Source organism: Oncorhynchus keta, chromosome 15, assembly GCF_023373465.1.
Source record: "Oncorhynchus keta strain PuntledgeMale-10-30-2019 chromosome 15, Oket_V2, whole genome shotgun sequence".
Classification (NCBI taxonomy): Eukaryota; Metazoa; Chordata; class Actinopteri; order Salmoniformes; family Salmonidae; genus Oncorhynchus; species Oncorhynchus keta.
This window is the reverse complement of record NC_068435.1, coordinates 40,003,888-40,030,094: the sequence shown is the minus strand read 5'-3', so window position 1 is coordinate 40,030,094 and position 26,207 is coordinate 40,003,888. Positions and strand designations below refer to the sequence as shown.

Here is a 26,207-nt window from a genome sequence, read left to right as displayed (position 1 = left end):
GCAAAGTATACAAGCAGTGGACACTATTTCCTTGTTTTTGGGGCCCATAATGCAATACTTCAGAAAATGGGCGTGGCTTTAAAACATTTTCAGATTTGAAGAAAATGGCAGAAAATTTGCAGCCAAAGTCCGACGAGAGCGGATACATATTTATTGCTTGAACAATGTAATAAAGTAATGCCTTTTCAAATTAGTTACGTTACACGTTATGTTGTCTGACAATTTGTTAGCTACGCTAGCCTTACGAACCGCATAGCATATTATTACAGCAGTTGCTTGTATGTACCGGTATGTTTGCTAGCTACAGTCCTAACGTTAACGTAAACTCACCCCATTCCGTACAAATGTGCGCAACGGCAACATTCAAACGAGGCTACAAAGAAAACGAATGGGACTGTAGCGACTGTGTTGACTTCAAAATCGGGGGTGTGAACTGCATTTCTATTCAAGCGTTGATCGACATGGTAATGGCTCTATAGTATTGGAACGTCATGTCGTAACGTACAGCACGCATGAAGCAACTATTTCTGTCTTACAATCTCTCTCCACCAGGTGTAGCACTTCTCTCATCCTTTAGAAACAAGAAATGGACAGTGACGGGGGTAAGGGGGGGATACCTAGTCATTTTCTGCGCCATCAATGCATGTGATCATGACTCTCAAAGCTGCTGTTTACTTCTGAAGATCACTTTAGCAACCCCCTAAAAACCAGATTCAAATTTGACACAAACCTTTGAATAGGTATGTAATGACACATTATATAAACTCTTTATAGTGTTTTATTTACATTTTAGAGGCGATAAGGTGATAAGTTGGACAGATCGAGTGAAAAAAAGCAATTTTCCCACACAATATCTCTCCTTCTCACTATCACGCATTAGTTTCGCTTCCCCACCTGCCATTTTTAAAAAGACCCGACGGAGCTCATTTCCTTGTTGAATTATGCAGAAACGGGCAGCGTGGGGTCATGTAATTGATTCTGTTGGAAAGGGGAGAAATTGTGCTTTACAAAGGTATTGACATCACAGTTGATCTGGAAGTATTACGTTTTTGGGGAGCTAAAAATAAGGTCAATTGTACGGACCAAGGCGATGTACAAAAGTGAGTGAGTTTACGTTAGTTGGCTGGTAATACATCGAACTTGCCAGTCAGTATATTATATGCTATCTAACTAACTACTCAGCGTTTAATGACTTGATTATTCACGTCATTCTCAGCTAAGCGGTAAAGTCGTTGTTTGTTCTCAATGGACATTGTTAATGAAGTCACAATGAAGTCATAAGATGTCTAGCTAGCAATTTGTTAGCTATGCTAACAAGCTAGCAAGAAGTTGCATATCTCAACTTCCAGTAGACAGGCGAAGCGCTAGTACACTCAACTGAAATGATACTGTTTGCTTACAATATACTAAAATTAACTAATAATATGTCGTATATACTCTTGTATGTAGTATACAGAATGTTAGTATGGGTATTCGAACAGCTGATGTCTCAAATTTGCAGGGTGGTGAACACATTCTCACGTCAGGTTTTTTTAGTTAACTGGCGCACGCACATTTTTGGGGTATATTTTGTATGCAAGCACGGTTTATAAATGAGGCCCCAGGTGACTAATATTTGCGTAGACTAATGTTTTGGGTGACTGCCCCTTTAAGAAATCACAGAACTCAGCCTTGGTTCGTGACGTTAGTTGTCTTGCGTTGAGAAACTGTGTGCAGGAAACGCCAGCCATAGAAGAGATCACGCTTTTTAACACCGTGGCACGGTACAAACAACGGAAAATGTGCAACGCGTTATATTATTAATGTTCGGAAACGGCCGCTCTCTTCGGATTCTTACCAGGACCTTCGGAGACGACCCTCGAAAGCGTTTCCGCCGAGGGATTTGACAACTCCCACCCTCGAAAGAGCTGCCTTTCTGCGGTCTGAAAACATCGGGTCGGCCAGCGGGTGGGTAGAGGATTCGTGGAGAGGGGCTGTCTGTTTTCCGAAGCCATGAGGGAGTATAAAGTGGTCGTGTTGGGCTCGGGCGGCGTGGGTAAATCTGCATTGACTGTCCAGTTTGTGACGGGATCCTTCATTGAGAAATACGACCCCACAATAGAGGATTTTTACCGAAAGGAGATCGAGGTGGACTCGTCTCCCTCTGTTCTGGAGATACTGGACACGGCGGGGACCGAACAGTTCGCCTCCATGCGAGACCTGTACATCAAAAACGGGCAGGGGTTTATTTTGGTCTACAGTCTGGTCAACCAGCAGAGCTTCCAAGACATCAAGGCGTTGAGGGATCAAATCATCCGAGTGAAAAGATACGAGCGAGTGCCCATGGTATTGGTTGGAAATAAAGTGGACTTGGAAGGCGAGAGAGAGGTCTCTTCCGGGGAAGGCAAGGTGCTGGCTCAGGAGTGGAATTGCCCGTTTATGGAAACTTCTGCCAAAAATAAAGGCTTGGTCGACGAACTGTTCGCAGAAATCGTGAGACAGATGAACTATTCCTCTTTACCCAGCGGTGGAGATCGCTGTTGTTCTTGTGTTCTTTTCTAAGAAAACATCTTTAAGTTTGCAACTGTGATTGTTATCTAGCTAAGTAAAACTCATTAAAAAAAACAAGGCCTGTTTTGATAACCTGTTGATAACAAAATTATACGGCCTCTTTTTGATAATGCGACCGTCAGTATTATTGGAAAGTTATTTGCACACAACAATCGATGATGACGACAATTTATATTGAAATAGCCTAAAAAGTGTTTACATGACAAAGTACTTGAATGTTTGAGATTTAAAAAAAAAAAATATCACACAGCTTTGTAATTGACACTTTTTCTGGAAACGTGCCTAACTGGGAATGTCTTATTGTAAAACCTAAGAGACTCTTTTTGTTCTGGAACTTTGGTGGGGTTTGATTACTGTTGAGTTGTACTTTTTCATGGTTTCTGGGCGGGTCCTTCTGGCCTGGAGAGGGATTAGAGGATTAGTCCCTTTGGTGAACAGGGATTGGTCACTTTTTGTGTGGATTCTGATGGGCTCAAGGACCCCCCTTCCTCCTCCTCCATGCAAAAGCTCATGTTTGGATTTTTAGTGTCAAATAAACCCCAAACTCTGTGAATATGCACTGGTCACTGGAACTAGTTTAAACCTGAGCAACTAATTTAAAATGACTAAACATAACACATAGTCTAAACATCAAGAAATTGTGTTTTACCTGCAGAAAAAAAGTCCTACCAAGATGTGTTGTCAGGCCATGGAGTGTTGTGGGTTGCTGTTTTTTGTGTTTTTCTTCAGGATTTGGTAATGTTGGATTTAACTTCCCCTGCCCATCTCACTCTTCAATGTGCACAAACAAGGTCCTTACTGATGTGACATGGGGGGGGGAACAGGACCCCATGTCAAGTGCCTTCCTAAGAAATACACCTGTGTCTGTATGTGCCAACCAAGGAGCCCTACAATCACAACAGTACTTTACCGTTTCATTTGTTCCGTTTGATTTCAATCACTTTTTGACCTCACTCTTTTTTGATTAGAACTCAACTTTACGTGCACATTTGCCCATGGAAGAGGTGGTCAGAAAGTGACATTTTGGAACTGAAAGCCAAAAGATTCAGGAGATTGAGGTGCTCAAAGTTGACCAGTTTAGCATAACCCAACATACCATGAGACAATTTCTTCATCACTGGGAAATACAAATGGTTGAGTTTGATGTAATTTAAAAGCTTAACAGGCTTGTCAAACTATTTTTTTTAAACAAAACATTTTAATGTCAATTATCTAAAACGTGTAAACTCCAATTGACATATTCTGAGGTATGGTGCCCGCCATCAGTTGAGACACAGCATACTCTTAAATACAGGTTGGGTGCCATCAGTTGAGACACAGCATACTCTTAAATACAGGTTGGGTGCCATCAGTTGAGACACAGCATACTCTTAAATACAGGTTGGGTGCCATCAGTTGAGACACAGCATACTCTTAAATACAGGTTGGGTGCCATCAGTTGAGACACAGCATACTCTTAAATACAGGTTGGGTGCCATCAGTTGAGACACAGCATACTCTTAAATACAGGGTGGGTGTCATCAGTTGAGACACAGCATACTCTTAAATACAGGTTGGGTGCCATCAGTTGAGACACAGCATACTCTTAAATACAGGTTGGGTGTCATCAGTTGAGACACAGCATACTCTTAAATACAGGTTGGGTGCCATCAGTTGAGACACAGCATACTCTTAAATACAGGGTGGGTGTCATCAGTTGAGACACAGCATACTCTTAAATATAGGTTGGGTGTCATCAGTTGAGACACAGCATACTCTTAAATACAGGTTGGGTGCCATCAGTTGAGACACAGCATACTCTTAAATACAGGTTGGGTGCCATCAGTTGAGACACAGCATACTCTTAAATACAGGGTGGGTGTCATCAGTTGAGACACAGCATACTCTTAAATACAGGTTGGGTGCCATCAGTTGAGACACAGCATACTCTTAAATACAGGGTGGGTGTCATCAGTTGAGACACAGCATACTCTTAAATACAGGGTGGGTGTCATCAGTTGAGACACAGCATACTCTTAAATACAGGTTGGGTGCCATCAGTTGAGACACAGCATACTCTTAAATACAGGTTGGGTGCCATCAGTTGAGACACAGCATACTCTTAAATACAGGGTGGGTGTCATCAGTTGAGACACAGCATACTCTTAAATACAGGGTGGGTGTCATCAGTTGAGACACAGCATACTCTTAAATACAGGTTGGGTGCCATCAGTTGAGACACAGCATACTCTTAAATACAGGTTGGGTGCCATTTGAATCTTTAGAAATAGTTACATTCTATGAAGTATATCCCTTCAGACCAGTGGAATTTAGCTGGTGGTACACCATTGAAATTAACATTTTTACTTTCACAAAGATGGCCACCGGTCCACTCACCGTTGAATGTCAACTTAAATGGGAATGTCTATTATGTATATTTCTATGATTTCAATAGGTGTCACATGGACTATTGACAGTGTAATTTCAAACAACTGATATTCTAATTCAAGTCAACATTTTTTGATATGTGGACAAATCATCTTTGTGGTACCATTTGAAAGCTGAAATTTCTGTTATTCCAATTTGAATACATTTAGGCAAAACATAACACCCACCCTGTATTCAAGAGCATGTTGTGTCTCAACCAATGGCAGGCACAATACAAACACCTCACATTATGTAAAATAGGGTCTATGCTAGTACAAAGGACACTGCCCTGTGTAGGGTGCCGTCTTTCGGATGGGATGTTAAACGGGTGTCCTGACTCTCTGAGGTCATTAAAGTCCCATGGCACTTATCGTAAGAGTAGGGGTGTTAACCCTGGTGTCCTGGCTAAAATTCCTAATCTGGCCCTCAAACCATCACGGTCACTTAATAATCCCCAGATTACAATTGGCTCATTCATAAAATAAATAAAATATTTTGAAAAATGAAAAAGTTGAAGTTGATGTGTTTTTAGATAATTGAAGTTAAAATATTTTTTTTGAAAGATGGAAATTAAGAAATAATTAAATAGTTTGACAACCCTGTTTGTAAGATTTAACATTTAGTTAAACCCAGCTGTTTATATTTTCCAGTGATGAAGACATGGTGTTCAAATCAAAAAGGTGTACAGTCAAAAAGGGATTTGAAATAAAATGTAATGGCCCTTTTTGTCTTTTTCAGTGAGGAAGTCGAGGTGTAGATGGAATAACAGTTATTTCAGTGCAAAGTTTGAGCTCTTTTTATCCCCACTGAGAGTATGAGCCCAAACAGCTTTATGTTGTGGGTTCAGCAAAAAGTAAGCCATGTTTGTTTTTATCTTAGAAATAGTTTCTTTCTGAAATGTGAATTCCTGATTTCAATTGTAATTTTGACCCCAGACAAGCCTTTTACCACCCACTTGTCTGGATTGAACAACTTTTAATACAAAAGGCATTTTATGTAAAGTTTTGGTGTGTACTCTTCATTCTGTTGGTGTGGTTGTGTGAATGCTTGTGCACACGCTACACTTGAACATGGGGTGTAATCATTAGTGCGAACAGTTGCATTTTGCAACGAAAACAAGTTTTTATTGGACAAATTCAGGTAGGTCCCTCCCTGTTTCCTTCCTATGGCATCCGTTTAAAGAAACATTTTGCAACAGAAATGGCGTAATGAATACGCCTGTGGTCATTGGCATTAGGCATTGTATTTCTGATTGACTTTTGCCTCATACCTCAGGGCCAGACCTCTCCTTTTTCAAACCTCCACAAACCTCAACAAATAACTTCATTTCCACCCTATTTCATAAACATGTTGATCTCTTTAAATTGCTCTGACACATGAATTGCTCTTTGCTTTGTCAATGGTTGAACATAAACAATATTTTTCTGTGGTCAACCTATTCAAGTAGGCTTTTTCTTCCCTCCAGCTTTTTGAGTAGAGGGCAGGCTGGGTGTTCAGTTGGAGGGCTTGTTGGTTAGGGGTACTTCCCTCTTCCTGCCACATGTCAGGAGGGCGCAGAGGGTACTTTCTGTGTCTGGAGCCAGGCCGAATCAGCAGCAAACAGACAGACATTTGTGACACTGTGTGTGTGAGAGAGAGATGGAGGGACGAGTACTGGGAAACACTCAGCAGAGAGGGTGAAATCAGATGTGTGGGGGTGTTTGTGTTTGAAAGAAGCAGAGAGAAGTGCCAAGCCCGAGTGTTTGGGTATGTGTATGTCCATAAAGTGAACAGTCAAAGCTTTATCATGCTGAGTGGTTGGAGGCAAGACATTCCATAAATTAAGGTAGATGTAGCATAGTCATGGCGGAGGAAGGGAGAAAAGCTGAACTGTGGTGAAATGGAGAAGGAATTGAAAGATTATATCCTCAATACTACCAAGGATATTCTAATGTGTGCATGCGTGTATACTTTATGGTTATTGAGTTGTGTGTGTGTAAATATCAGATACATTTATTTCTCTTGGTGTGAGAGTCCTTTAGGTGCCTTTTAGTAAACTCCAAGCGTGCTGTCATGTGTCTTTTACAGGAGTGGCTTCCGTCTGGCCATAAAGGCCTGATTGGTCCCATCTCCACAGAGGAGCTCTGTCAGAGCAACCATCTGGTTCTTGGCTACGTCCCTGACCAAGGCCCTTGCTCAGTTTGTTCGGGCAGCCAGCTGTGTTCTTGGGGACCTTCAATGCTGCAGAAATGTTTTGGTACCCTTCCCCAGATCTGTACCTCGACACAATCCTTTCTCTGAGCTCTACGGACAATTCCTTTAACCTCATGGCTTGGTTTTTGCTCTGACATGCACTGTCAACTGTGGTGCCTTTCCAAACCATATCAAATCAATTGAATTTACCAAAGGTGGACTCCAATCAAGATATAAAACATCTCAAGGATAAATAGATTCAGCATGCACCTGAGCTCAATTTCGAGTCTCATGGCAAAGGGTCTGAATACTTAATAAGGTATTTCTGTTTTTCATTTTGAATAATTTAGAGGATGTGACAATCTGAAAAATGTCCAAAAACCTGTTTTCACATTGCCATTTTGGGGTATTATGTGTAGATTGAGGGAAAACATGTATTTAATACGTTTTAGAATAAGGCTTTAAATGTAACAAAATGTGGAGAAAGGGAAGGGGTCTGAACTCTTTCCGAATGCTCTATATTTCCGGGTCAGGCCATCTTTTAACATCCATCTGAGCAGAAAACATAAGGAACCAGTTGTAGATCACAGTCATGTCAGACAGAATGTAGAAAACACCGTAGATGATAAGACACAGTAGATGTCACACTCACAGATGCACACGTCGATAAAGGTGATGTAGTTAATGAAGATGACCAAGGGGCATTCTTGAGTAACTAGGCCTTGTTTTACCTGAAGATGCCAGCCAGCACAATACAGTCCACAGTAGAGCTCCAGGAGGTCCACAACTGTGGAATGAAAAGTGTGCTCTCAAAACAAGTGAAGCAGGGACATTACAAGAAGTTGTCTATGCTTAACTTGTAGGACAGGGAGATAAAGCAAATAATTGACGAAGTATCACAAGAAGATCTGCTTACAGAACATAGAGGCATTTTTTTTTTTTTTTTAAACTTTAACTATGTTGAGCCCAATCAGATTTACCTTGGTTCTGATGCTAGTGGCAAGGAATGTTTCTGTCAATTCATCCCCATCAAAGAGACACTGAAATCTCTGCTGGGACAGTCAAATCAAATGTTATTTGTCACATGCGCTGAATACAACAGGAGTTGTAGACACAATGAAATGCTTACTTAACCAACAATGTGCAGTGGTAAGAAAAATAAGTGTTAAGTAAACTTTTTTTTTTAAATAACAAATAATTAACCAGCAGCAGTAAAATATTTGCAGCGAGGCTATATACAGAGGGTACCGGTACAGAGTCAATGTGTGGGGGCACAGGCTGGTCAAGGTAATTGAGGTAATATGTACATGTAGGTAGATTTAAAGTGACAGAGATTAGCAGCAATGTAAAAGAGGGAGGGAGGGGGGGGGAGTGTAAATAGTCTGCGTAGCTATTTGATTAGCTGTTCAGGAGTCTTATGGCTTTGGAGTAGAAGCTGTTAAGAAGCCTTTTGGACCTAGACTTGGCGCTCCGATACCGCTTGCCGTGCTGTAGCAGAGAGAACAGTCTATGACTAGGGTGGCTGGAGTCTGACAATTTTTAGGGCCTTCCTCTGATGTGGACACTAAGGAACTTGGGGCTCTCAACCTGCTCCACTACAGCCCAGTCGATGAGAATGGGGGCGTGCCTGGTCCTCCTTTTCCTGTAGTCCACAATCGTCTCATCTCACCTATGAAAGACCATTACAAACAGGCAAAAATGCATGTCTCCGTTGGCAATGTTTTAGAGGATGTGACAAATGAAAAAAACTGCATAGGAAAAAGTACTGTTACAAGAGTCCCCCTCATCATTGTCTATCATTCTCTACCAGGATGTATTTGAAGTGGCAAATCCTCTAGGCTCAGGTATAATAAAAACTCAAAATCCTGGCGGTATAGATAACACTGGGTGAGATTCTGCCCAACAATCAATCATCAATCGATCCCATGCAATTGGTATTGGTACCATTGGTCAAGACATAATTCAAGGGATCACGTTCGACTCTGTATTTAACACTTTGAAGTGTGTGTAAAGGGCTTCCTCATTGTCTAAGCCACAATTTATTTAACCAGCTTCACGAGGTAGTCACCTGGAATGCATTTCAATTAACAGGTGTGCCTTGTTAAAAGTTAATTTGTAGAATGTCTTTCCTTAATTGGTTTGAGCAGAAGATAGCCCTATTTGGTAAAAGACCAGGTCCATATTATGGCAAGAACAGCTCAAATAAGCAAAGAGAAACAACAGTCCATCATTACTTTAAGACATAAAGGTTAGCCAATACGGAAAAAGTCAATAACTTTGAAAGTTTCTTCAAGTGCAGTCGCAAAAACCACCAAGCTCTAGCTCTCATGAGTACCATCACAGGAAAGGAAGATCCAGAGTTACCTCTGCTTACCAGCCTCAGAAATGGCAGCCCAGATAAATGCTTCACATAGTTCAAGTAACAGACACATCTCAACATCATTTGTTCATAGGAGATGGTTGAATTGCTGCAAAGAACCCACTACTAAAGGATACCAATAATATGAAGAGACTTGCTTGGGCCAAGAAACACGAGCAATGAACATTAGACCGGTGGAAATGTGTCCTTTGGTCTGATGAGTCCAAATTTGACATTTTTTGTCCCAACCACCGTGTCTTTGTGAGATGCAGAGTAGATGAAAAAAAACAACAGCACTTACAGTTGACCGGTGCAGCTCTAGAAGGGCAGAAATGTGACAAACTGACTTGTTGGAAAGGTGGCATCCTATGACGGTGGCACGCTGAAAGTCACTGAGCTCTCCCTTAACATTAGCAAGACAAAGGAGCTGATCGTGGACTACAGGGCCGGACACGCCCCCATGCACATCGACGGGACTGTAGTGGAGCGGGTTGAGAGCTTCAAGTTCCTTGGTGTTCACATCACCAACAACCTATCATGGTCCAAACACACCAAGATAGGCATGAAGAGGGCACGACAATGCCTATTCCCCCTCAGGAGACTGAAAGGATTTAGCATGGGTTCTCAGATCCTGAAACAGTTCTACAGCTGCACCACTGAGAGCATCACCACCTGTTATTACAACTGCTCGGCATCTGACTGTAAGGCGCTGCAGAGAGTAGTGCGTACGGCCCAGTAAATCACTGGGGCCAAGCTTCCTGCCATCCAGGACCTCTACAGTCGTGGCCAAAAGTTTTGAGAATGACACAAATATTAATTTTCACAAAGTCTGCTACCTCAGTTTGTATGATGGCAATTTGCTTATACTCCAGAATGTTCTGAAGAGTGATCAGATGAATTGCAATTAATTGCAAAGTCCCTCTTTGCCATGCAAATTAATTGAATCCCCAAAAATTATTTCCACTGTATTTCAGCCCTGCCACAAAAGGACCAGCTGACATCATGTCAGTGATTCTTTCGTTAACACAGGTGTGAGTGTTGATAAGGACAAGGCTGGAGATCACTCTGTCATGCTGATTGAGTTCGAATAACAGACTGGAAGCTTCAAAAGGAGGGCGGTGCTTGGAATCATTGTTCTTCCTCTGTCAAGCATGGTTACCTGCAAGGAAACACGTGCCGTCGTCATTGCTTTGCACAAAAAGGGCTTCACAGGCAAAGATATTGCTGCCAGTAAGATTGCATCTAAATTAACCATTTATTGAATCATCAAGAACTTAAAGGAGATCGGTTCAATTGTTGTGAAGAAGGTTTCAGAGCGCCCAAGAAAGTCCAGCAAGCGCCAGGACCGTCTCCTAAAGTTGATTCAGCTGCGGGATCGGGGCACCACCAGTACAGAGCTTGCTCAGGAATGGCAGCAGGCAGAATTCCAGTGGGTCAGAAGAGTGGGCTCACTCCCAATTTTGCCTAAGAACACAGCCATGAATAAAGAATGGTACCAACACATCCTCCAAGAGCAACTTCTCCCAACCATCCAGGAACAGTTTAGTGATGAACAATGCCTTTTCCATCATGATGGAGCACCTTGTCATAAGGCAAAAATGATAACTAAGTGGCCCGGGGAACAAAACAATGATATTTAGGGTCCATGGCCAGGAAACTCCCCAGACCTTATTCCCATTGAGAACTTGTGGTCAATCCGGAAGAGGCGGGTGGACAAACAGAAACCCACAAATTCTGACAAACTTCAAGCATTGATTTTGCAAGAACGGGCTGCCATCAGTCAGGATGTGGCCCAGAAGTTAATTGACAGCATGCCAGGGCGGATTGCAGAGGTCTTGAAAAAGAAGGGTCAACACTCACCTTAATTTAATTGTCAATAAAAGCATTTGACACTTATGAAATGCTTGTAATTATACTTCAGTATTCCATAGTAACATCTGATAAAAATGTCTAAAGACACTGAGGCAGCAGACTGTGAAAATTAATATTTGTGTCATTCTCAAATGTTTTGGCCACTACTGTATGATAGGCAGTGTCAGAGAAAGGCCCCAAAAATGGTCAAAGACACCAGTCACCAGTTCTCTCTGCCACCGCACGGCAAGCGGTAGCGGGGTGCCAAGTATAGGTCCAAAAGGCTCCTTAACAGCTTCTACCCCCAAGCCATAAGATTGCAGAACAATTTATCAAATGGCCACCCGGACTATTTACATTGACCCCCCTTTGTTTTTACACTGCTGCTACTCGCTGTTTATTATCTATACATAGTCACTTTACCCCTACCTACATGTACAAGTTACCTCAATTACCTCGACTACCCTGTACCCCAGCACATTGACTTGGTACCAGTACCCCCTGTATATAGCCTCGTTATTGTTATCTTATTGTGTTACTTTTTTGACTTCAGTTTATTTAGTAAATATATTCTTAACTCTATTTTCTTAACTGCACTGTTGGTTAAGGGCTTGTCAGTAAACATTTCACAGTAAGGTTTAAGCCTGTTGTATACAGGGCATGTGACGAATAACATTTGATTTGATTTCGAGCTTGATTTGTCAGTTGTCACCTGCCTTTTTACCCACTGAGTAATAGCAATCTCTCCCCTCTTTCTATTTCCATGTTTGTGCTAGTATCAGAGCTAAGGAGGACCGGTTTCAAAGATCAGGGTTATAATCTGCATGCCACCGAAACTAATTCGCACGTCCTTGTTTGCATCTCACATTCTCTCAGAGATCCTGCCACACGGGCTGGGTCAGCAGATGCTCAGCTAGCTCCATCTCGGAGCCTGTGTTGGCTTGCGGTGGCGTGCCTCTCTGGCTCCAGTCTAGCCTTGCTCGCTCCTATCCATCCATCCCTCTCTCTCTGCTCCACTCTCTCTCTAATTTCTCTCTTGTTTCTCTCTTAAAGCCAGGCAGGCAAGCAATTGTTGTTATAGTTCTGTAAATATTTCTCCCTGTTCGACTGTTGTTTTCCTCGTTTTCGATGATCTGTTTTGATCGTTTTTTCTTACATTGTTCAGTATTTTCAAGAATGACCTACTCTGATGTTTTGGTTTGTGTATGGTGAAGTACATTAATGCCGATTTCTTCTTTTTTTTGTCAATGTCCTTATCACTTATCTCTCTCTCTCTCGCTCTCTTTCCTAACTGGAGTTGTAAATTTGCTCTTTTGAAATGTTGTTCTTTGTGGTTAAAGTGCAATTCATGTGAAATTAATGTTATGAATTTGAATATATATATACAGTTGAAGTCGGAAGTTCACATACGCTTAGGTTGGAGTCATTAAAACTAGTTTTTCAACCACTCCACATATTTCTTGATAACAAACTATAGATTTGGCAAGTCGGTTATGGAAATCTACTTTGTGCATGACACAAGTAATTTTTCCAACAATTGTTTACAGACAGACTATTTCACTGTATCAGAATTCCAGTGGGTCAGAAGTTTACATACACTAAGTTGACTGTGCCTTTAACAGCTTGGAAAATTCCAGAAAATGATGTCATGGCTTTAGAAGCTTCTGATAGGTTAATTGACATCATTTGAGTCAATTGGAGGTGTACCTGTGGATGTATTTTAAGGCCTACCTTCAAACTCAGTGCCTCATTGCTTGACATCATGGGAAAATCAAAATAAATCAGTCAAGACCTCAGAAAAAAAGTGTAGACCTCCACAAGTCTGGTTCATCCTTGGGAGCAATTTCTAAATTCCCGAAGGTACCACGTTTACCTGTACAAACAATAGAACGCAAGTATAAACACCATGGGTGGAACCATCGTTATGTTTGGAGGAAAAAGCGGGAGGCTTGCAAGCCGAAGAACACCATCCAAACCGTGAAGAACGGGGGTGTCACGATCGTCGTAAAAAGGAGACCAAAGCACAGCATAATTTGAATACATTCTTCTTTTAATGAATGAAGAATAAGAAGAACACTTAAACAAAAACAACAAAACGACCGTGACGCGATGACAATGAGTGCAGACACAAGCAACATAACATAGACAATAACCCACGAAATACCCAAAGAAGATGGCTGCCTAAATATGGTTCCCAATCAGAGACAACGATACACACCTGCCTCTAATTGAGAACCAATCTAGGCAACCATAGACATATATAAACACCTAAATAGTAAACAACCCCAAAAACCTACAAAACCCCTAGACAGTACAAAAACACATACATCACCCATGTCACACCCTGACCTAACCAAAACAATAAAGAAAACAAAGAATACTCAGGTCAGGGCGTGACAGGGGGTGGCAGAATAATGTTGTGGGGGTGCTTTGCTGCGGGAGGAACTGGTGCACTTCACAAAATAGATGGCATCATGAGGCAGGAAAAGAATGTGGATATATTGAAGCAACATCTCAAGACATCAGTCAGGAAGTTAAAACTTCCAAATGGACAATGACCCCAAGCATACTTCCAAAGTTGTTGCAAAATGGCTTAAGGACAAAGTCAAGGTATTGGAGTGGCCATCACAAAGTCCTGACCTCAATGCTATAGAAAATGTGTGGGCAGAATTGAAAGAGCATGACCGAGCAAGGAGGCCTACAAACCTGACTCAGTTACACCAGCTCTGTCAGGAGGAATGGGCCAAAATTCAGCCAGCTTATTGTGGGAAGCTTGTGGAAGGCTACCTGAAATGTTTGACCTAAGCTAAACCATTTAAATTCAATGCTACCAAATACTAATTGAGTGTATGTAAACTTCTGACCCACTGGGAATGTGATGAAAGAAATAAAAGCTGAAATAAATCATTCTCTCTACTATTATTCTGACATTTCACATTCTTAAAATAAAGTGGTGATCCTAACTGACCTGAGACAGGCAATTTTTACTAGGAGTCGGAAGTTTGCACACACCTTAGCCAAATGCATTTACATATATATATATGTATACAGTACCAGTCAAAAGTTTGGACACACTTACTCATTCTAGGGTTTTTCTTTATTTTGAATATTTCGTAGAAAAGTAGTGAAGACATCAAAATGATTAAAAAACACATGAAATCATGTAGCAACCAAAAAAGTGTTAAACAACAAATCATTATATTTATTATATTTTTTATTCTTCAAAGTAGCCACCCTTTGCCTTGATGACAGCTTTGCACATTGGCATTCTCTCGACCAGCTTCATGAGGTAGTCACCTTTTGAAACATGAAAGTCAGTCACTCATTTCAGGAACATCAAAAAACTGAAAAGTTTATTTAAGTGCAGTCGCACCCATAGTTACCTCTACTGCAGAGGATAAGTTCATTAGAGTTACCAGCCTCAGAAATGGGCAATTAACTGCACATTTCAACATCAACTGTTTGAGGACACTGCGTGATTCAGGCTTTCATGGTTGAATTGCTACAAAGAAACCACTACTAAAGGACATCAATAAGAAGACACTTGCTTGGGCCAAGAAACACGAGCAATGCACATTAGACCGGTGAACATCTGTCATTTGGTCTGATGAGTCCAAATTTGAGATTTTTGGATCCAACCACCGTATCCTTGTGATACGCGGAGTACGTAAACGCATGATCTCTGCATGTGTGGTTCGCACCGTGAAGCATGGAGGAGGAGGTGTGATGGTGTGGGGGTGTTTTGCTGGTGACACTGTTGGTGATTTATTTAGAATTCAAGGCACACTTAACCAGCATGGCGAGCGCATCATTCTGCATGATACGCCATCCCATCTGGTTTTCCCTTAGTAGGACAAACATTTGTTGTTCAACAGGAGAGTGACCCAAAACACACCTCCTGGCTGTGTAAGGGCTATTTGACCAAGAAGGAGAGTGATGGTGTGCTACATCAGATGACATGGCCTGTTTACAATCACCCGACCTCAACCCAATTGAGATGGTTTGGGATGAGTTGGACCGCTGAGTGAAGGAAAAGCAGCCAACGAGTGCTCAGCTTATGTGAAAAGACTGTTGGAAAAGCATTCCTCATGAAGCTGGCTGAGAGAATGCCAAGAGTGTGCAAAGCTGTCATCAAGGCAAAGGGTGGCTACTTTGAAGAATCTAAAATATTATTTGTTTAAATTTTAGTTTTGATGTCTTCACTATTATTCTACAATGAAGAAAATAGTAAAAATAAAGAAAAACCCTTGAATAAGAGCTGTGTCTTTACTTTTGCCTGGTACTGTATATACAGAGCATTCGGAAAGTATTCAGATCCCTTTTTTTTCTCCACATTTTGTCACGTTACAGCCTTATTCTAAAATCTATTAAATTAATAATGTTTCTCATCAATCTACACACAATACCCCATAATGACAAAGTGAAAATATAATACTTTTTTAGTTGCAAATTTATAATAATAATTACACTATTTTATTTAGATAAATATTTAGACCCTTTGCTATAAGACTCAAAATTGAGTTCAGGTACATCCTGTTTCCACTAATCATCCTTGAGATGTTTCTACAACTTGATTGGAGTTGTCATGGAATATTCTAATCACGTGAGAGAGACTGTCATTTCTTCAAACAATCATCTTTATTCAATAATTATTGAATAATCGAATCACCTTTTTTCCCATTAATTGTAATAATGAGGATGGTCGAAGAGTATTGGATCGAGAGTCTAACCGTTACAAACAATGCTGGTCCTTATATAGCGGATACTAAAAATGCTTCGTCACAGTTGGCTCCACCCCTCCCATGCATATTGGGGGCACCATAAGCCACTTTGGGTTCATCCTGTGGTCATCTGTCTTTGGTGTTGTTTCCCAGATGCAAGAATGATTAGACACAATAAGTGTTTTGTTCTATTCCTCCAGGCTCTCTCTATCTTGGTTACACCCACCACATCTTATCTATGGAATGCCAGCTGTAGGACATTAGGCTCCTCTCAGTTCACATAGACACAGATGAGAAGGTACTCAAAGCGTTTCGATGCATAAACAGTATTATAACATCATCTTGTCATTTTGCTCTCACAGAGTTCACCTGTGGTAAATTCAATTGATTGAACATCATTTAGAAAGGCACACACTTGTCTATATAAGGTCCCCTCAGTTGACAGTGCATGTGACCTCTGTGGAGATGAGAGAACCTTCCAGAAGGAAAAAAATGTCTGCAGCACTCCACCAATCAGGCCTTTTGGGTAGAGTGACTAGCTGGAAGCCACTCCTGAGTAAAAAGGCACATGACAGCCCGCTTAGAGTTTGCCAAAAGGCACCTAAAGGATGCTCATACCATGAGAAACAAGATTCTCTGGTCTGATGAAACCATGATTGAACTCTTTGGACTGAATGCCAAGCGTCACGTCTGGAGGAAACCTGGCACCATCCCTATGGTGAAGCATGGTGGTGGCAGCATTATGCTGTGGAGATTTTTTTCAGCTGCAAGGACTGGGAGACTAGTCAGGATTGAGGGAAAGATGAACGGAGCAAAGCGCAGAGAGATCCTTGATGAAAACCTGCTCCAGAGCGCTCAGGACCTCAGACTGGGGCAAAGGTTGCCCTTCCAACAGGACAATGACCCTAAGTATACAGCCAAGACAATGCAGGAGTGGCTTTGGGACAAGTCTTTAAATGTCTTGAGTGGCCCTGCCAGAGTCCGCACTTGAACCCGATTCCACATCTCTGGAGACACCTGTAAATAGCTGTGCAGCGATGCTGCCCATCCAAGCTTGAGAGGATCTGCAGAGAAGAATGGGAGAAAATCCCCAAATAGAGGTGTGCCAAGCTTGTAGCCTCTTACCCAAGACTCTAGGCTGTAATCGCAGCCAAAGGTGCTTCGACAAAGTATTGAGTAATGGTGTGATTGATTACTTGTGTAATTGTGATTTCAGTTTTTTATTTTTTATAAATGTGCAAAATAATTATTGGTTATTGTGTGTAGATTGATGAGGAAAAAAACAAATTAATACATTTTAGAATAAGGCTGTAACGTAACAAAATGTGGAAAAAGTCAAAGGGTCTGAATACTTTCTGAATGCACTGCAGATGTACACATATTGTTTTTCTTACAATATTATATTTCAGGTATCTGTCTTCTAAAGACAACCTGCAATGCTGTTTAGTACTGTAAAATAATTGTACATTACATTAGGTATGTCCCTGTAAACTATTATGCTGGCACCACAGTTGCCAGCTTAATACTGTAATTTTGCTTGACTGCAGAGATGCTGTAATATAGTTTACAGTACTATTTTCCTTACTGTCGTACATATTGAGCCATATTACAGCATCCCTGCTGTAAATTTGCAGTCTCAGCTTTCTGAAATTACATGATCAATTGATGTTTACTGATCATGAAAGCATGTATTGCTGTATGGCCTGACTCTAATAGCGAGCTAAATGTGCACAATTGTTTTGATTGGAATAATCAGAAATTTGTATTTCTGACTATGCTCTTCAAGAGGTGATATTACAACCAAATGTATGACATTTCTTTAACAATCCCTTACACTGCACGTAGTTGTTTATGGTTTTAGCAAAGCTGGGGGTCTCCTTGCACCCCTCAGCCAAATTGAACACTCTGCAACATATTGTATATTGTACAGTATGCTGTAGTATTTACTGTAGTGTTTTTGCAGATTGTTGTATACTGTAGCATTTACTGTAGTGTTTTTGCAGACATTACTAAAGTATTTATTAAAGTGCTTTTGTTTTATAATTTTTGACAGAAGTGGGGGCTTTCTCCTTGAGGAAACCGACTGGAGAAATACTAAAAGAGGACATTGTCCCTAACATGTAGGTAGGACAAAAATTGTGTTGTAGTCCAGTTTTTTGTGTGGATAATATAGTATTCTACACAAGTCTATACTAAGTGCTACATATGATCGATGGATACTACATTATGTAGTATAGTATTGTCCGCAATTCTATAGTATTTTGTTATGTATGTATTTTAGCTAAGGTAAATGTAAGCTGTACAAACACTTGGCCCCTAAAGACCTTTATTAAGTGGCTAGTTTCAGTTTAGTCATTTAGCAGACACTTTTATTCAAAGCATCTAGGGTTACGTGCTTTGCTCAAGGGCACATTGACAGATTTTTCACCTAGTCAGCTCAGGGATTCAAACCAGCAACCTTTCGGTTACTGACCCAAAGCTCTTAACCACTAAGCCAGTGGTTCCCAAATTGTAGGACGCTGTCACCAGATAGGACTGTTTGGGGTTTTCACGTTTCTTGCACATTTACGTATTAAGACGACAGCAGCAGCAGCAGCAACAGCGGCCGGCATCACAGGACTCCTGGACATGGGAGGAGATACTGAACGGAGAGGGACCCTGGGCACAGGCTGGGGAATATCGCCGCCCCCAAAGCAGAGCTGGAGGCAGCGAAAGCTGAGCGGCGGCGATATGAGGAGGCAGCACGGCAGTGCAACAGGTACGAGAGGCAGCCCCTTTTTGGGGGGAGGCACACGGGGTGTGGAGCTAAGCCAGGTAGCAGACCTGAGCTCACTCCTCGTGCTTATTATATGCAGCGCGTTACTGGTCAGGCACCGTGTTATGCGGTTAAGCGCATGGTGTCGCCAGTACGTGTCCAGCCCTGTGCGCTATAGGGCAGCCCCCCGAGAGTGTCATGCGAGTGCGGGCATCGAGCCAGGGCGTATGGTGCCTGCGCGCTGTGTCTCCGGGGCGCTGGGAGGGTGCAGTGCGTCCTCTGCCTGCGCTCCGCTCGTGCCTGGCAAATGTGGGAGTGGAGCCTAAGGGAGAGGTGTGCGTAGTAAGCACTAGATCTCCCGTGCTTACCCACAGCCCGGTTCAACCTGTGCCTGCACTCTGGAGGGTCCGGGCTAGAGTAGTTGTCCAGCCTGGGGAAGTGGTGCCCAGGTTGCGCACCAGAGCTCCAGTGCTCCCCCACAGCCCGGTCCTTCAGGTGCCTCCTCCTAACACCAAGCCTCCTGAAGGTCTCCCCAGCCTGGTGGTTCCTGTGGCAGCCCCACGCACCAGGCTGCCTCTCTGTCTCCTCCCTGCAGGTGGTCCTGTCAGTCCGGCGCTGCTGCCGGAGTCTCCCGCCTGTCCGACGCTGCTGCCGGAGTCTTCCGCCTGTCCGGCGCTGCTGCCGGAGTCTCCCGCCTGTCCGGCGCTGCTGCCGGAGTCTCCCGCCTGTCCGGCGCTGCTGCCGAAGTCTCCCGCCTGTCCGGCGCTGCTGCCGGAGTCTCCCGCCTGTCCGGCGCTGCTGCCGGAGTCTCCCGCCTGTCCGGCGCTGCTGCCGGAGTCTGAGGCGCCAGAGCCCCTCAGCCCAGAGGCGCCAGAGCTTCCGCCCCTCTGTCCCGAGCTTCCCCTCTGTCCAGTGGGGTCATTGAGAAGGGTGGCCATGGTTAGAAAGCCACGGAGGCGGACAATAAGGCGGACTAAGACGATGGTGAAGTGGGGTCTGCGTCCCGCGCCAGAGCCGCCACCGCGGACAGATGCCCACCCAGACCCTCCCCTACAGGTTAAGGTTTTGCGGTTGGAGTCCGGGGGGGTACTGTCACGTTCTGACCTTTATTTTCTTTGTTTTGTCATTATTTAGTATGGTCAGGGCGTGAGTTGGGGTGGGCAGTCTATGTTTGTTTTTCTATGATTTGGGTATTTCTATGTTTCGGCCTAGTATGGTTCTCAATCAGAGGCAGGTGTCATTAGTTGTCTCTGATTGAGAATCATACTTAGGTAGCTTAGGTGTGTTGGTGGGTCATTGTTCCTGTCTCTTGTGTTTGCACCAGATAGGACTGTTTGCTGTTTGGGGTTTTCACGTTTCTTGTTTTTGTATTCAGTTGTTCATGTGTACGTTTACATATTAAAAGAACCATGGACACTTTCCACGCCGCATATTGGTCCTCTGATCCTTTTCGCCTCTCCCCTATTGCATTTGTGTATTTTTTTTCAATGAACATGCGGAAGGTGACCGAATTCTGTAAACAAATGTAAACAAATCCACAGACGCCATTTGATCTGCAAATGCAGATTCAACAGTTTTAATGCAAATGTGTTCTTTTGAAATTATTTGAATCCTACACAATGCATTACTTTTATTTCAAACTCTATTAAAGATACTTGTCAGTGCTTCTGTTTTTATCTACACATTGTGATGTTTGTTTGCAAATGTGGGAGCAATTACAAAAAAAATCATTATCCATATTTATAAATAATTTAGCATTTATAAAAATTATGTTTTACAAATACAAGTTGAGAGGTGTTTGTATATGGATAGTCCATTATATTTGTGCATTGTGTTTTTTGGATTTATGGATTATGTGAGTTGTACTCTATCTGTCCTGGTCGGTCCCTGTCTGTTTGGGAGACCAGATGCTGCTGGAAGTGTTGTTGATTACCAGCTGGAGCTCCCAGCTGGAGCTCCCACCTGGAGCTCTACCTGGCGACCGTCCACCCGGATCCTTCGGGACGTGAGAGCGTGTCCACCCTTGTCTCCTGCCTCTCAGAGCCCTGGAGTGGGCCAACGCCGTATGGAGTGAGGGAGATGCAGCTTTGGACCATTACGCAGTTTGGACCATTACGCTTTCGGGCAGTTTTCGACCACCCGTCTGAAGGTCGAGCAGCGGGTGAACATCTGTTTCGCCAGCGCGGGATGGATTGACAGGGCCCTGATCGATCACTACCAGTGCAGTCTGCGCGAGGACGTCCGTCGGGAGTTGGCCTGCCGAGACACCACCCTCACGCTGGACCAGCTGGTGGACCTATCCAAATCAAATCAAATCAAATGTATTTATATAGCCCTTCGTACATCAGCTGATATCTCAAAGTGCTGTACAGAAACCCAGCCTAAAACCCCAAACAGCAAACAATGCAGGTGTAAAAGCACGGTGGCTAGGAAAAACTCCCTAGAAAGGCCAAAACCTAGGAAGAAACCTAGAGAGGAACCGGGCTATGTGGGGTGGCCAGTCCTCTTCTGGCTGTGCCGGGTAGAGATAGGGTAGAGATCCGGCTGGACAACCTGCTGGACACCCGTGGATGTCCGGATCGGAGCCTTTCAGTTCCATCCCCCGATCCAACGCCCATGGAGCTGGGAGGTGCTGCGCTCAGGGTGACTGGAGGAGGCTTTATTCCCTGCACCATCTGTGGCCGCAGAGGGCACACTGCTGGTCTGTGCTGGGGGGGTTCCTCAGGGAGTCAAGGCAGCAGGCAGGGCATTATCGTGTCACCCCAGGTCAGCACCAGTCGGCACCAGGCTCACCCAGAGCCCCCTGTTGCTCACATGTATGTGTTTATAACATTTCCGGAGTTTTCCCCGCATTCCCAGCATAAGGCACTCGTAGATTCAGGCGCAGCTGAGCATTTTATTGACAGTTCATTTGCCTATAGTTTAGGGATCCCCCTTGTTCCTGTGGATATGCCCTTCCCTGTGCACACCCTAGATAGTCGACCATTAGGGTCAGGGCTGATTAGGGAAGCCACCGCTCCACTAGACATGGTTACGCAGGAGGGTCACAAGGAGAGAATCATTCTCTTCCTTAAGGACTTTTGGTCACCTGAAGGCTCTGTTTACCTTGGCTCCCGTGCTGGTTCATCTGGATCCCTCTTTGGCGTTCACAGTGGAGGTGGATGCATCCAAGGCTAGTATAATAGCCGTGCTCTCCCAGCGCTCGGGCACGCCACCAAAGCTCCGCCCCTGGCATTTATTTTCGAAGAAGCTCAGCCCGGTGGAGCGAAACTATGATGCGGGGGACCGGGAGCTGTTGGCTGTTGTCAAGGCTCTGAAGGCGTGGAGACATTGGCTTGAGGGGGTTAGATGTTCCGTCTGCTGTCCGTGACCGTTTGATCTATTGGGCCCACACGTCACCCTCCTCTGGTTACACTGGCATCGGTCAGACAGTGCGTTGCCTTAGTGGGAAGTAGTGGTGGTCCACCTTGGTCAAGGACGTGAGGGTTTATGTTTCCCCTTGCTCTGTGTGCGCCCAGTGCAAGGCTCCCATGCACCTTCCCAGAGGGAAGTTCCAACCCCTACCCATTCCACAACGGCCGTGGTTGCACCTGTCGGTGGACTTCCTGAAGGATCTTCCTCCCTCACAGGTCGACACCACGATCCTGGTCGTTGTGGATTGGTTTTCTAAGTCCTGCCGTTTCATCCTTTTGCCCGGTCTCCCTACAGCCCAACAGACTGCGGAGGCTCTGTTCACTCACTTCTTCCGGCACTACAGGGTGCCTGAGGACATAGTCTCTGATTGGGGTCCCCAGTTCACGTCCAGGGTCTGGACATTTCTGTACCTCGTGGAGTGGGAGGGGTACGGTCCGGAGGAGAGATGCTGGGTGCCGGTGGAGGACGTCTTGGGCCCTTCATTGCTGCGGGAGTTCCACCGTCTCCGTCCGGATCGCCCTGCGCCTTGTCCTCCGGGTCGTCCCCGAGGTCGGTGTCGGCGGGCTGCAGGAGCCGCGCATCGGGGGGGGGTACTGTCATGACTTCCGCCAAATTCGGTCCCTCTCCTTGTCCGGGCGGCATTCGTCGGTTGACGTCACCGGCCTTCTAGCCTTCGCCTATCCACTTTTCATTTTCTATTTGTTTTGTCTTTGTCTTATACACCTGGTTTCAATTCCCCAATTACTTGTTCATTATTTAACCCTCTGTTCCCCCATGTTTGTTTGTGAGTAATTGTTTATTGTATTGCGGTCCCTATTTGTGGCCTTGTATTTACACAACGTGTATTGTTATATTATTGAGTAAAATTGCTTTCATTACTCATATCTGCTGTCCTGCGCCTGACTCATCTCACCAGCTACACACAGACGCATTACATGAACAGACAGTTGAAATTTTTCATTGAAGTGTGTAGGCTACCACTGTAAGTAGGCCTACTGTAGTTTTATTTATTTTTCTAGTAGGCAGTGTTTTATAATGCACGCACAGTGCCGCATGTTTTAATTCGGGAAAAAGTAAATGCACAACATTATTCAATTCAAATGATCAGTTTACAGGTCCACAACAATTTGCAATTGTTTTTGTCTGATATTATAAAACGGGGAACATGCGTATGTACGATGTCCTCCAAGTTTATAAATCTCAATATTTTGATACCTGCACAGTATTTTCAGAAATATTGCATGCATATATTTAGTGTAAAATTTACGCAAGGTTAGAAATGAAGCCAGAGATTATGAAATATTTTGATAAAATGTTTTTGAAAAAGTAAAGCTGTAAACATTTGTGTTAACAACATTTTTGGTTGGAAACAAGGAATGCTTTTTTCAAACAGGAACAGGTGTGCAGTGCAGTGGTGAAAAAAAGTATTAAATTGTCATACTTGAGTAAAAGTAAAGATGCCTTAATCGAAAAGGATTCAAGTAAAAGTGAAAGTCACCCAGTAAAATACTTTAGTTTAAAAGTATCTAGTTTTAAATGTACTTAATTGCAGTGGTGGAAAAAGTACTCAGCTGTAATATAAAGTAAAAGTAAATGCTATGCATCAAATGTCTTATATTAAGCAAACCAGGTTTAAGGACAGACATTATTTACAAATGCAGTATTTGTGTTTAGTGAATCTGCTAGATCAGAGGCAGAAGGGATGACAAACTGATAGGTGCTTGAATTGGGCCATACTGCTATCCTGCCAGAGCATTCTAAATGTAACTAGTACTTTTGGGTGTCAGGGAAAATGTAGTGGATTAAACGTACATTAGTAAAGTACAGTTACCCCCCAAAAGACTACTCAAGTAATACTTTCAAGCATTTTTACTTAAGCACTTTACACCACTGCAGGTGTGTGTGTGTGTGTGTGTGTGTGTGTGTGTGTGTGTGTGTGTGTGTGTGTGTGAGAGAGAATGTTGCTGACTCGCTGTCGGAGTCGCATGAATCACAGTTTTGACAAGCGGGTCCAGACCAGACCAAATCTGAACCAATCATAAACGTCTATTGTTTCACAAATTTGGAAAGCACAGTATAAAATAGAGCACAGCACAGTAAAGAAAAGTAGAGTATAGTTCAGTTCAGCACAGTAGGGAGTATACTGTATTCTACTTTGCTCTACTGTACTGCACTGTACTCTTATTAAATACTGTGCCGTACTCTACTGAATTAAACTCAACTATACTGTACTATAATACACTGTATTGTACTGTACCATAGTGCACTGTACTCTACTGGACTGTGCTGTCCAAACTTGTGAAACCTAGACATCTTTTCAACGTCTGGAAGTATTCTAGGCTAATTGAGATGCTAGTTAACACATGACCTAGGAACTCAAAAAAATAGTTTTGAAAAAGCGCTCCCTTTCCTCGTTTCAATAAAAAGTTATTGTTTATGGATATTCCCATCATACAACTATTTATTAAAGGTCCCGCACAGAAATCCTATTTAGTAAAAATATCATTGCATGACCAAGCACCCCTATAAAAATGTTACGCTATTAAAATGCTCAGAATTGAAGAAACGGTAACTTTCTCTAATCTATCAGGAAGCTTGAAAGAACAGGCTGAGTGGGCGGGGAGTTTATATTCATGAGCTCGGCTTGACCGACAGCTCTTTGAAATACCCTTGCGTTAGTTGCCAGGTAACAAGATAAACAATGGGCCACGTGTCATTCTGAGCCAAAATAGTATGCCTCGAGGCGTTTTCTCTAAGGAGCTGAGCACAGACTGTCTGATATTCAGACAAACTATAGCAATACACAATTGCATTTCTATTGTTTTGTCACTAATTATAGAATACGGTTCACCAATACACTTCTTCACAATAATTAGTAAAGCCTGAGTCACCTTAAGTTTACACATAAGGGAATGTACATGAAAACAGCATACAATAAGTGTACTGGACAATTTAATGGTGCCTCTCCATTAGCATTATAAATTAAAATATGTTCAGACATTTATTTGATTATTTACAACAGGCCAGCATAGCCGAAATGTTGATCAACATGAACACTTATGAGAAATAATGGTGACACATCATTTGACATAAACTTATTAGCGCTATAATTCTAATATAGGCCCTACAGTGTACAGGACCCCCCAGAAAGCTTGAAAAAACAATACAAAGTAACAAAATGTCAGGTAAAAGTTAACTACAGAGATTGATGCGGAGGGGAGGGGAGCGGGACCCATGTACCCCGTTTCAATCAAGAAGGCTTCAGTCACCGACTTGGCTTCAGTCATCCCCAAGATAGAAGACAAATCCAGCTATGGCCTCCTCATCCGGCCTCTCACACTGGGATGGACAGCTCGCCGCATACGGCGCTTGATGAATGAAGGGTGACCTCGTTGAAGAGAAGATTCAGGAGCCTGCATACGTAGCCTGTAATGTTTTTTGAAAAGGGAAATGTTTGTTAAATGGGTATTAACTAAATGTCCTTTTTTTTTACTGTTCTGTGTTATGATGCTATCAATTCATTGATGTACTCAATTTGAAATACGCAATATTTGGTTGTGGACTTTTTTGTGAAACTTTTCAGTGTTTGAATTTTTGTGTGCCTGAAATGCTCAATTGATATGTTAAAGTATGCTGGGTCTGTCTTCACAGGCTTCACAGCATATGCCCCCCCCCTTCTTTGCCTGGTAAAGCTGATTTTGTATTGTAGCAGGTGGTTGCCTGGGAAGCTGTGCAGACAGAGTAAATGTTGAATTTTCTAAAATGTCTATCATTACAGCTTGATGATTGTGGAAAGACAAAGGAGATGGAAAGTGAAATAATAATACCCCCCCACCATCATCAGGATTAGACCCAATGGCACAAGCTACATCGACCGTAAGACAACAACACACTCAATGGAATGGCAGAATATGACTTTCAGGGGTGAATTACAAATCCTATGCACACCGCAACTCCTTTTGTGGACAACATTCCTTCA

The 26,207-nt window shown here is 43.0% G+C and overlaps 1 protein-coding gene and 1 pseudogene across 50 annotated transcripts; one reads left to right on the top strand and one right to left on the bottom strand.

The window, feature by feature from the left end:
- The first annotated feature begins 1,623 nt into the window (after positions 1 to 1,623).
- On the top strand, positions 1,624 to 5,957 carry LOC118394922 (ras-related protein Rap-2b-like). 50 transcript variants are annotated; one of them, XM_052464054.1, is made up of 4 exons: positions 1,624 to 4,102; positions 4,146 to 4,188; positions 4,404 to 4,446; positions 4,662 to 5,957. In XM_052464054.1, exon 1 carries the CDS (start codon positions 1,993 to 1,995, stop codon positions 2,539 to 2,541), a length of 549 nt encoding a protein of 182 aa, XP_052320014.1. In that variant the 5' UTR covers positions 1,624 to 1,992; the 3' UTR covers positions 2,542 to 4,102; positions 4,146 to 4,188; positions 4,404 to 4,446; positions 4,662 to 5,957. The 50 variants fall into 50 exon arrangements, with proteins under 50 accessions (XP_052320014.1, XP_052319997.1, XP_052320006.1 ...); XM_052464037.1 differs by having other exon boundaries at positions 4,490 to 5,957; XM_052464046.1 differs by lacking the exon at positions 4,146 to 4,188 and adding an exon at positions 4,490 to 4,575 and having other exon boundaries at positions 1,624 to 4,145.
- A 12,159-nt stretch (positions 5,958 to 18,116) lies between these two features.
- On the bottom strand, positions 18,117 to 18,169 carry LOC118395259 (uncharacterized; annotated as a pseudogene).
- Between the last annotated feature and the right edge of the window lie 8,038 nt (positions 18,170 to 26,207).

What these genes read in the sequence shown, in the direction of transcription:
- LOC118394922 (XM_052464066.1), top strand. Translation starts at nt 1,993, where the DNA reads ATGAGGGAGTATAAAGTGGTCGTGTTGGGCTCGGGCGGCGTGGGTAAA.